General features: G+C 44.0%; 1 protein-coding gene across 8 annotated transcripts in view; it reads right to left on the reverse strand.

Moving 5' to 3' along the window:
• BRSK2 (BR serine/threonine kinase 2) overlaps positions 1-12,755 on the reverse strand; it is a 98,975-nt gene that overhangs the window by 29,206 nt on the left and 57,014 nt on the right. For all 8 annotated transcript variants that reach the window (XM_075281373.1, XM_075281374.1, XM_075281371.1 and 5 more), the window contains exons 3-7: positions 8,053-8,138; positions 6,941-7,081; positions 5,067-5,183; positions 4,816-4,849; positions 4,642-4,710 (exon numbers count right to left, since the gene is read on the reverse strand). In XM_075281373.1, the coding sequence (XP_075137474.1) occupies positions 4,642-4,710; positions 4,816-4,849; positions 5,067-5,183; positions 6,941-7,081; positions 8,053-8,138 (447 nt within the window). The remainder of the gene's footprint in view (positions 1-4,641; positions 4,711-4,815; positions 4,850-5,066; positions 5,184-6,940; positions 7,082-8,052; positions 8,139-12,755) is intronic.

A 12,755-nucleotide genomic window follows, 5' to 3' on the forward strand; every position in this document is an offset into this window, starting at 1 on the left:
ATTGGGAGAGTGTTACCTTCTGCTTTGTATTCGCTGAACATTTGTGCAGACTTGGGAAGGGAAGATGGTCCTGGTACCTGGGATGCTTCTCTACACTAGGGGGCGCTGTATAAAGCCCGATGCAACAAACTACCCCTGATGGTGACTGCAGGCAGCTCGGATTTTATTATGTAACATGGCTGTGTGGAAGGGAAATAGGGATTTGCAGCTTTGTATTTAATAGTCTTTTCACGCTGCATGTGCATTGTACATTTACCGTGAAAGCTCCTTTAAAAGCTGATTAAAAAAGCTCCATTAAATAAACCCATAGGCTCCTATTATACTGACGGAGGCTAAAAGATTTCCTCTGTCGGGTTTTCATCTGTACTATTCCATACAGAGACATTTATACAAAAAAGCATAGGTCATGTAGCTCCTATGGTTGACGGATTCCAACGGATGGCATCCAAAGTAGGTATCTGTTTGATTGTTTAATGCGTTTGCTGGGAACTTTCCCGGTGTCTACGGCAAATATACACGGCAGCATCTCAATGAACCCCTTGACGTTGTCAACCACCAACCAAGACTATTAGGCTTTAGCTCTTACATTGCCCTACATACCAATAATATTATATAATATCCCCTTAGACCATCAAAGGTACTGGAATAACCTGCTAAACTGTTCTAGATCACTAGTAATATCACAAGAGTACTACGCCCTTCTGACAGTGGGCAGAGACCGGTAACGGCACCAATATCTCCAGCCCTGGGGCACATATGTCGGAAACACGTTGAATTCAGCGGTATATAAAACCGCATATTCCCGAGGACATGAAAAGTCCCCTTTAGGCTGGGTTCCCACCAGGCTGGGTTTAGGCTTGTAATTTGGCACGTAGACGCCGCGGGAGCTTTTGCGGGTCGTATACGCTCCCATTGATTTCAATGGGAGCTGGGACCGTATACGCGGCACTATTTTGCAGCGGCTGCAAAATAGCGCCGCGTATACGGTCCCGGTATACGGCCCACAAAAGCTCCCGCGGCGTCTACGAGCCAAAATACATCATGTGAACCCATCCTTAAGGGCCCATCTCTATACACAGCATGGTCATGTGAATTCATCTACAGAAGCATTTTTACTTAAAGGGATTCTATCATTAAAATCACATTTTTTCTCGATCACACGTAAGAATAGCGTTAAGAAAGGCTATTCTGCTTCTACCTTTAGATGTCTTCTCCGCGTCGCCGTTTGGGAGAAATCCCCGTTTTCGTCGAGAGAACTCTCCAGCGCCGCCTCCATCTTCTTCAGGAACGACCTCTCTGTGCGTCTTCTTCCGTCCTGGGTTTCAATCTTCTAAGCCTCAGGCAGAGGAGACTGCGCATGCCCGCGGCCGCATGAAAAATGGCTGCGTACACAGTATTGTCTTGTGGCCTGATGGCAGAGCCGACTGCGCACGTGTAGAAGTTTGAACGCAGCTCCGGAAGAAGACGCATAGAGAGGTCATTCCTGAAGAAGATGGAGGTGGCGCTGGAGATTTCTCTCGCAGCACTGGGGACACCCCCAGTGCTGTTTGAGTGTGTGGGGACTGCCCCCAGTGCTGCGAGAGAACTCATTTGCATAAGGACGAAAACCGGGATTTCTACTGAACAGCGGCGCGGAGAAGACATCTAAAGATAGGAGGAGAATAGCCTTTCTTAAGGCTATTCCTACGCGTGATCGAAAAAAATTTGATTTTCATGATAGAATCCCTTTGATATATTACAAAGTTTTCTTCTGAGAAATAATGGTCAGGCCATTTTCCTCTTTACTGCTTTTAGTTTTTCTTCTAACATAGAAGTCTATGGAGAGGGGGAGTAGGAGGTGGAGTCTGCTGGAAGGAGGGGAAGCAACACACACATACACATCGCCTATGGTTCTGCTATTCTTAGGAAGTAAGATAACTCTTTGAGCTCTGCTGTGTTTGGTAAGATAGCTTTCTACCAATGAATCACTTGTTAGTTAGTCTCCTCCCCCCTGCCCTCTCCATAGACTTCTGTGTACAAGGTTGGCTACCAATATAGATTCTAACAGTGATAAAATACTGAAGAAAAGGGGGAGGAAAGTAGCTTGACAAGTGGAAAAAGAACTATTAATTTGCAAAAAGATGTTTTTTAATTGGAGATGACTTTATAGCATCTTCTATTTCCCCTACAGCAATATATAAAATATGCATTAGCAAATACTGGATTATAATAATAATGATTTTATAGACACTGATATTGCTGTAGACTTCCTGAGCTTCCAATGAATAACCTTTTATATTCCACAGGATACATAATGAGGCCGCTCATTGCTGATAAAAGTTAGCGGTTATATCCAACTAACTAGAGAAGAACAGCCGGATAATAAAGTTTTTTTAAAACTATATTATGACATTTTTTTTCCTGCCACAGCAGTATTCATAAAAGTGTTGAGTTGTGCTGGCGATGCAATAATCTGCAGGGAGATGTTATGTGTCCACAGAGGAGGCTGCAGGAGAAGAGTCAGGCCGTGGTAAATGCAGATAATTACATAATGTACTGAAGGATCAGATGAACGAACAGATCGGGAGGATTCTTCATAACGGAGACTAAAATGTACCAGAAATGTCCCCAAAAAAAAGAATTTCGTCCTTATAGGGGTTATCCAGATTCTTACATTGATGGCCTATCCTATTAGATCTGAGGGGGTCTGACACCCGGGACCCCTACAGATCACAGGTATCTACACGCCGCAATTTGCACAATATTGATTACATACCATTAGAATCTATGTGGCACCTGTGCCATTAGAATACCATTAGAATCCGCGCTGTATAGGTACCAGTGATCTGCGGGGGTCCCAGGTGTAGGACCGTACAGATCTACTATTGATGGCCTATCCTAAGAAAAGGCCATCAATATAAGAAACTGGTTAACCCCTTTAAGGCTAAGGGGGTGTTCACACTACGGTTGGAGGTCCGTTATGATGGGGCCAATTAAAAAACAAACCAAAAAAACCCAGACGTCGATCATAATGGACACTAATGCCCCTTTCACACCTGTGCTCGTGGTCCAGTTTTTGCAATCCGGCCGGTTTCCGTCTTCTGCCCCACAAAACTGGACAGGAACATCAATATACTTTGATGTTCCACAAATCTTTTATTTGGTGGCCTACTCTTTGTTTTATTACTTTTAAGAGGTTGGTTTTACAAGAACGTGTTCTAACACAATATTCTGTCCTCTTCCAGCCTGGAGGATCCAGGAGTGCAATGCCTCACTTCTACTGTGGGGGTGCTGCAGAAAGACTGAATACTTGTCAGTTTCTGGCAGATCAGAATGGAATGCCTTTTAACAAAACGGAATTGTCTAAAGATGACAACCCCTTTACGGTATTGATGCACATGACAGAGGGTGCCATCTGATTTTGCAGCAGAGTGCACTCGGATAGGAGTGACATCTGAGTAACTTCCATGATGTGCTCACCTTGGAGGGGGTTTCCAAGCTATTTTGTTCTAATGACACAGAGATGGATTGGACCTGCACTACTGTATATTCATCAGAATGGAACATCGTACGCCCCCTCGGGGGAGCCTTGGCCTCTTAAACATATCCTATAGCCCGGCTATTTTACTGTTCTCCTAATTACTACTGTGCGCCATTATGGGACCACATCTAAAGCTTAGTAGGGGGAAGTTTAACCCTTTACGCTTCTCACTACCCTGTCTACAATACTGTTTGTAGGTCACTAAAATAATACCAGTCGTTAAATGTAAATTTTATATCTTATAATGTAAACTAATAATACTAATACAGTACATTAACATGAGCGCAGGTGCAGTGGGGTGAGGGTAAATGACTGGGCCTGCGCTAGCGTTTGTGGTCCTGAATGTTGAAAGGATCGTAGGCATGGGCTAGAGTGGCTTTTTATAGTCTATTACAACACAGAGACAGAACCCATGTGATCATAGACATGCTGCGTATGTCTAGTGGTTGCTCACTTTGCACTTTCCATGTCAGAGAGATGAGTGAGCAGGAAGTCGTAAATACTAATGGTGCACTCTCTGGTCTCCTCTGGACCCCTATACATTGGTAGAATATGGATCTTCTGACTCTGGTGTAGCACGCTATAGAGGAGGAGGCATGTGTGCTGCTATCCTTATTGTGCTTTATGGGGGTAATGAAATACATCAGCAGCTCATAGGTAGAACGCCGCATGCACACATGGTCTCCACTATTCTGGAATGGACACCCATTCTTTCGAAGGTGAATGTTTTGGATATATGCCACTTCTATGTTCCTAAGATTTATGGCGACCCTTAGGCCCGGTTCACATCTGCATATGGGTTTCCGTTCAGGAACCCCCTGAACGGAAACCTAATTCACATAAAATAGTGGTTACCTTAGGAAACCAGCAGACCCCATAGACTATAATAGAGTCCGTGTGGTTTCCGCCTTAGGATTCGTTCAATCTCACATTGAGTCACTTGGACCAAGAAAGATACTCAATCCCAACTTCACAGTCTATCCCCTATGGTAACCCTAATGTAATGCTGCTTGTGATCTCACCCATGTCCTATAGCCCCTGTAGTCCCCCATGAGCCTTCTAGCGATGTGTTAAGGCATAATGTACATACAGATTACATTGTATATTGGTTGCAATCTTACCACAAGTAAAGCGAACAAGATGACGCCACAGCTCCAGATGTCTGCCTTTCTGCCATCGTATTTCTCGCCCTGTAAAGAATGTAAAGGGTTAAGTGACATGGCAGCCCGGCAGCGCCCTCTAACCCTTTGTATTGGTAATGCACACTGGTGTCTATTACATTACATGAGACTCACCCTGATCACTTCTGGACAGGCGTAGTGTGGAGATCTGAAAGGAAGGAAGATCTCTATAAGAATCCAATATATAGGTTCACTACAAGTCCTAACACTGTATATAGTATGTGACCGCCGAGCCTCAGCTCCTCGTATCATACACCACTATGCTGCTGGGAGTAAAGGTCTTTGGAAATCCAGCCAATATCTGGACCAGATTTTCCAGACCACATCTCCCCACGTGCAAGAGGTCTATCTCTCACTATACTTACCCACAACTGGTCTCCAGCAAACTGTCTCCGACCTGCAGAGAGGCCATCCCGAAATCTGCTATTCGGATATTGTTCTTCTCATCCAGAAGTAGGTTCTCAGGCTTTAGATCTCTGTGGCTGATAAAGAAGGAGAGATGACTATCGATAGTCTAAAACTCACTATTTTTGATCACTTCAACAGTTTGAAATTAACCCTGAAATTCAACAATGCAAAAACTCTTTCTACAAGTCAACATGGAGAAAAGTGAATTCATTACCTTTCTTCTCATTCAGGGTCCCGCTCGACCTATCAATCACAGTTTCCACGGCCTCGAATGAACTTTTATTCTGCATCTAAGCCCTTACAACTTTCTACTACTGTTTCCAGCTCATAAATGTATTGTGAATCCTGTGTACAAGTCATCAAACACGATAGTGGATGTGTCCTCTCCTGCCTAAACTACTAGAACATCCTCAGCAATGGCCTTCCATCTGCTCTCTCTTCATCTCTGCTGCCGGTTAATCTAGTACTTTTCTTGTCTCACCCTTTGCCAATCCCTTCACTGGCTATTCATTGGCCAGCAAATTCACTTCAGAATATAATAAGGACACTCAAAGACTCACTTGTCTCCTCAATATGTCTCTCAGGCCTGGTTCACAACGGCGTTCGGTATTCCGTTCGGGGAGTCCACTTGGGGACCCCCCGGACGGAATACCGAATGCATTGATAAGCGGTAAGCAGTGAAAGCACACGGACCCCATAGACTATAATGGGGCCCGTGTGTTTTCCGTGTGGTGTCTGCACGAGTTATGCGGAGAGGAAAGTAGTTCATGACGTATTTTTCTCTCCGCATGTTCCGTGTGGACACCAAACAGAAAACACATAGACCCCATTATAGTCTATGGGGTCTGTGTGCTTGCATTGCTCACCACTTGTCAATGCGTTCGGTATTCAGTTCGGGGTGGGGGGTTGTCCCCGAGTGAACTCCCCGCGAACGGAATACCGAACGTGGATTTGAACCAGGCCTAACCTACCTTCCTGATACCTCTTCATACATCATCTTCACTCTCCACGTATCTCCTCTTCACACAACCATCTTTACAAATACTCACGTACATCCCCCATACTCAGGAACCTGCTATCCAAAAAACATCAGACTCCCCACCACTTTAGGAGCAATCTGAAACACACTTGGGTTTCAGGAACACCTCCACCGCCAATACCCCTACCTCCAGTACAATACAATCTAAGCAGCTCCTCCTTCCCTTGTAGATTACAGACCCTCGTGGGCAGGGTCTTCTCGCCTTCTGTACCAATCTGGCACATATTTAGTTCAAGTGTAATGTACTTGTCCATGGCTTGTGTACAATCTTTTCCTGAATACAGCACCCTGGCATCATTCGCACTTCAAAAATAGATAAAAATAATAATAAAAATAATGATAAAAAAATAATATATTGCCACAGTGGGAACAAGTTTGCACCTGTCGGACCATATACTGATGCAACCATTATTTCCAATAAAAACAATGTTTTTAGGACAAAATGTGTTTTAAAAAAACCAAACTTTAATGTAAAAGAACCTCAAGGAGACTTTGGAAAAAAAAAGAAAGAAAAACAAGCAAAAATTAAAAAAAAAAAAAAAAAAAAAAATTTGTGGTATTGAAATGATGCAAAAAGTGACTTGTTTGGTGTCTTGCAATGTAAAGCTCCGTAGCTGTTTCACAGCTGGAGATCCATGGCGTCAAGACTGTGGCTACAGAAATTCTAAATCGCTTGATCTCATTGGTCATGAATTGAGAGCGGACACACAAATTTTTAATCCGTTTTATACCATGATTTTCCAAAAAAAAACATCCGAATGCAGGCCGGTCTCTTTTCCAAAATCCACTTACCAGATGGAATGACTGTGACAGAAGTCCAGAGCTGAAATGATCTGACGGAAGAATTTTCGTGCTTCCTTCGGGGTGAGGCGCCCTTTTTTTACCAGATAGTCAAAAAGTTCTCCACCAGATACGTGCTCTAGCACCAGGTATCTAGAGAGACCACAGAGCACAAATGTGATATAAGCAAGTATATGTACATGGAAGTCGTAAAAAAGAGGCAAGCTAAGGCCCGGTTCCATTTGGAAAGTCCTGCATAGAAAAGCAGTTACCTTAGGAAACCCGTGGACCCTATAGACTATAATGGGGTCCGTGTGGTTTCCGCTCGGGTTCCACATGAAAAAGAGAGAAAAGCGCTTCTTGTAGGACTATTCTCTCAGCATTTTTCATGCGGAGAGCGGGACGGAATGGCCCGAACGCAAATGTGAACCGGGCCTAAGAATGGCAAAGTATCTGGTGAACCTATTTATATTAGGAGTTCTTTTGCCCTGATCAACCGACCAATGGAACTTTCTATGGTCGGGCACTTGTCACATACCCACCATGATGTCCTTATTGTGGGCAGATTATCAGGCAGGGGCACTACATGTATGAGAACCTGGCCACAATAAGGACATCATGGCTGGGTTTCTGACAAGTCCCAGACCATAGCCCGTTCCTACATTCATGGTCATATCCATTGGTATCCGACCAAGACAACAGATGTCACCACTGATATGGTTAGAAAAAAAATCTCTAAAACTCTGCAATTATATTTGCCAAAATGTTTCACTTTTAATTGTCTACATATCTAAATATGGCTATGTTTATAGGAAAACTCCTTTAAGCCGCCCCTCTAATCTGTCTACCGCCCGGTCCCATCTCGACATACGGGAAATGGCCGCTCAGCCCATTACGATCACCAATTTTCTTCCCGCTTGGAGACGGCGATTTATCTTTGTTCTACATAATTTGTTAGCCCCATTTACAATAATTTTCTTCTGCATTGTACAATCCCTATTAAATGGAATGAACACGAGCATATAAAATTATAGAACAGCCATAGATTATAGAACTACTTTCTAATGCATTTTAGAATATAATGTGCCGCTACATACACAATATATTTTATAGAGAATACTCACAGATACTTCTTGTTCTCATAGACATCATGCAGCTTTAATACATGCGGATGTTCAATAAGTTTAAGTATAGCAATCTCACGCTCCACCTGTGATCAGAAATACATGGTTAGACAAAGTAATATTCAGGGCAGTCACTGGATATATATTACACAAGTACAAGTGTACAAGTCCCATAACCATAGCGCTACAGAAGATTAGATAGGGTGTCTACCCTTGGAAAGCCATGGTTAGGGTCAGTGATATCTGGTGGTCCTAGTGGCCGGAGACAATTGCTAGCACAGGGCTATAGAAACTTTTTGACCACTCCATTAAAATTTCCCCCTAGACCAAAGTCTACAGTAGATTATATAGGGTGTCTACCCTTGGACAGCCATGGTTAGGGTCAGTGATCTCTGGTGGTCCTAGTGGTCGTAGACAATTTGCTAGCACAGGGCTATTGCAACTTTTTGACTACTCTGGTAAAATTTCCCCCCTAAACCAAAGTCTACAGTAGATTATATAGTTTGTCTACTCTTGGACAGCCATGGTTAGGGACAGTGATCACTGGTGGTCCTAGTGGTTGGAGACAATTATTTGCACAGGGCTATGAAAACTTTTTGCCTACTCTATTAAAATTTCCCCCTAGACCAAAGTCTACAGTAGATTATATAGGGTGTCTACTCTTGGACAGCCATGGTTAGGGTCAGTGATCACGGGTGGTCCTAGTGGTCAGAGACAATTGCTTGCAAAGGGCTATGGAAACTTTTTGACTACTCTATTAAAGTTTCCCCCCTAAACCAAAGTCTACAGTAGATTATATAGGGTGTAGGGTTGAGCGATTGGTATTGGAAAAGATCGGATTCTGATCGGCGATCGAGTAAATTTCACGATCGTGATCAGAATTCCGATCCCGATCTCTTCCAGCGGGATCGAGGTCAGAGGTTATCTCAAGATCGGCTCAATCCTAAAAGCGACTTTTCCCATAGAGAAGCACTGACTAGGGTTGAACGATCGGGATCGCAAAAGATCGGATTCCGATCGGCGATTGAGCAAATTTCACAAACAATTGGCTTTGGCTGGAAAATGATCGAAAATCGGATTTTAAAATCGATCCTGAAATCTCAAGATCGGCTCAACCCTAATAGGGTGTCTACCCATAGACAGCCATGGATAGGTTCAGTTATCACTGGTGGTCTTAGTGGTTGGAGACCATTGCTAGCACAGGGCTATGGAAACTTTTTGACTACTCTATTAAAATTTCCTTCTAGACCAAAGACTACAGTAGATTATATAGGGTGTCTACCCTTGGACAGCCATGGTTAGGGTCAGTGATCACTGGTGGTCCTAGTGGTTGAAGACCATTGCTAGCACAGGGCTGTGAAAACTTTTTGACTACTCTATTAATATTTCCCCCTAGACCAAAGTTGTGCGCGAACATACGAAGACTGCAACTCTAAACACTAAAAGAAAGAACTGAAGGAATCGGGAATAAGGGAATCTGATAGATACAACACTGACAAATTTGCTTCTGTGCAGTATATTTTGCATGCAGTTATGCTTGTTTGCTCGCATTTTTCTACAAGCGGCATTTGTAAAGGGTGATGAGCGTCTTCAAAGCTGAATATTTCCCATAAGGCCATGTTATGCTTGTCAGTTTTTAGATGTTTTTCTAAACTTTCAAGTGGATTGAAGTGTGTGGAAGAAGATATCATTTACTTGGAGCTTTTTCCTGCTAAAAATAAAAAATATAGAACCCCAGTGAGAAGAAGAATGGAAGATGTGCATAGTCGGCGAGAGTCCCGTTTTCACAAAGGGGCGTGGTTTATACTAATTCAATTTGGCAGGATACGGAGATGTAACATGAAGCTCTGGATTTCATTTCAAAATCGATACCAGACCACCCAACTACCACTACTACGCCGCTCCCTCAGCACCCCTTCAAGTTACACCCAGATAGGAAAAAGGAGTGGAAACAAATATGGCCAACATTTTTATTTGCAAAAAAATTGTCATCCAGTTTTTCCATATTGTGCTGTATTCAGGTCTCGGCCATGTACGGTCCCAGATTGTGTGGAACCTTATTATTTCATTGACCCCTTCACCTAAATGAAAACGTGAAAATAGTCCCAATGGTCCATCCACCGGAGCATGTTCTATTTTTCCATGGTGTCATAAGGCCAATGTACTCAGTCGTGCCAACACACCACCTCTGACCTAGGATGACTCTTAAGACAAAAAAATTCTCTAAAGATAGATATAAATATATCCCAGTTCTTCTTCCCTTTATCTTCTCCTTTTCTTTGGTCCTATTATGCCTCATATCAAACCGTTGAGAACATAATGAAATCGTCCATCTGTGTCCTAGAAGCTCAGTCATTCCTAGTGGCGTAACTTAAGTCTTGTGGGCCCCGATACAATCTTTTGTCCGGGGGTCCACTACCTCATCCTTACAGGGAATTCTTGATAGTGATGGTTACGGGTACTAAGGAGTTTAATCCACCTTGGTGTGGTTCGGGTAATCTGTGGGGCTCCTTGGTTTATGGGCCAGATGGAAGCTGCAATCTCAATACTGATGCCAGTGCTTATGGGCCCCCTAAGGCTCCTGGGCCCCGAGGCGACTGCACCCTCAAGTTATGCCCCTGGTCATTCCCCTTTTCCTCCTTACCCTTACTGTCCTATGTCTGGCTGTAGTAGGAGCCTCCCTGCTGTGCTCCATCTGCAGCGCACAAGCCCAGCCCCTTTGCTAAACCACTCCCTCCAGCCAAAGATGGTGCCGATCAGCAGATTAGCCCATGCAGTCTTAGCATCAGGATCTAGAGGAAAATACTGCAAACTGACAATGACTGAGGGCAACCTTATTCCTGTTTTCTTCTAACATTCATTTTTAGATTTCCGTTCCTTTAAGGATTGATTTTCGGCTCCAGGAACAAGACTCTATTCACATAGGTCCATATCCTGGGGTCACATTGGATGGAGTGACTGGGATAATCTCATGTCACATTCCCTAGCAGTGCATCCGAAAACAAGCCCCCGACACCCCAACCTGATTAGCATCATTATCAGCCTGGCCTCAGGAGGGGACTGCGCAGAAGGAGGGAATGATTACTTCCTAATCTTTAATTATCCACTTTCTAATGTACAGACACATCAAAGGCAAAGGGTGGGAGGTGGGGGAGGGAGAAGTGAAGGAAGAAGAGGAAAATATCAAACTAGAACGAAAGGGACTAAAATATCACAAAGTGATGAAATAGGGAGAGAGGAAGCGTGAATTTAGGAAAGTAGTGAATGGGGAGATTGTGGGAAGGAATCAGGACGGGGAGACAGAGAGAGGAATAAACATGAGAGTCTACTGTGATCTAGTACAAGCAATGGCAATGTCTAACTTCACTCAAATTTAGTTACGACAACCGCTTTCTAGAGATGAGCGAGTAGTGTTTGATCGAATACCTTGCTGCCATAGGAATGCGCGTAAGCGGCCGATCACCAAGGGGTTAGGCGCATCGAAGATGCGATGCGCTTAACCTCTTGGTGTTCGGCCGCTTACACGCATTCCTATGGCAGCTCATCTCGCTCATCTCTACCACTTTCCTATGTATTTAAAGGGGGACCCACATTGAGGACCTCCCTTAATTTACCAGAAACAAGAGCTGCCGGCTCAATACGACCATATAATATGTGTCTGTCCATTCATTTGAAGGGTCTCCGTGCAATACTACATTTCTCCTGTAGAGGCAGTTGATGGATGGAGCATCTTCAATCCATTTAAGCAACCCTTCTAATTCCATAACACCAAACCCATCACGTAGTGCTCACTTGGATCATGGAAGGTCTGATGGTTACGGCTCGGTTCACATCTGCTCGAGTACTGCGTATGGCGATTCCGACCCCTCTCTGCATTTTTTTCCCTTTTTGGGGGAAAACCGAATGGAAACCACACAGACCCCATTATGTTATGAGTGTGATCACCCCGTACTCTCTGATTCCACCCTATTCCTGTTATGATGCTTCTTAGCTTCCCTGCTGGTCTTTTCTTCCTGATCACTCATAACGGCTGCCCGGCAAATTTGGGCTGAAGTGGGTCACTGCCATAGACGGTGATTGGGTGAGCGGGACCAAGGACAGAGTCAGAAGGGACCAGGAAGTAGAGACTGGTGAGGGACAAAGTAGAAACTGCTCAGGCAACATTGGAATAGGAGCAGCAGGGAACTGGGAAGGTGAGTATTACTTTTCTGTATTGTCTCGGTTCCTTTCCTTAGACCTCAGTGTCATGTGAGGTGAAGACTTCCACCAGAAAAGCGCTGGGGCGCCACGGGGACTGGACAGCGGCCTGGGACACGGAGAACTGGGTACAGATGAGTGTGGATTTTTTTTTATTCATCACCTACCCCTGCTGCAATACTAAAATATCCTTGACCACCCCTTTAACCTATCCTGAGCTTTCAGTAAAAACTTTCATCCGCCAGAAAACCCCTTTAAGGGGCGTAAACACCATGGTTTGCTCGCTGCAGAAAAAAACCTATTGTTTTACAGTCTCTGCAAAGTGGATGGGATTCTAGTAAATCCCATCCAAATATTGCAGGAAAATACCGTACATGCAGCGTAAACGTTGTAATTTCCAAAACCGTTGCAGGTTTTGGAAATCGCAGCATGTCACTTTTACCTACAGAAACGTTGGCGGTTTTCCTACAGGTATAACAGAAGTAGAAAGTCTGTAGAGGAAACCT

This window comes from Leptodactylus fuscus, chromosome 7 (assembly GCF_031893055.1).
Source record: "Leptodactylus fuscus isolate aLepFus1 chromosome 7, aLepFus1.hap2, whole genome shotgun sequence".
Lineage (NCBI taxonomy): Eukaryota > Metazoa > Chordata > Amphibia > Anura > Leptodactylidae > Leptodactylus > Leptodactylus fuscus.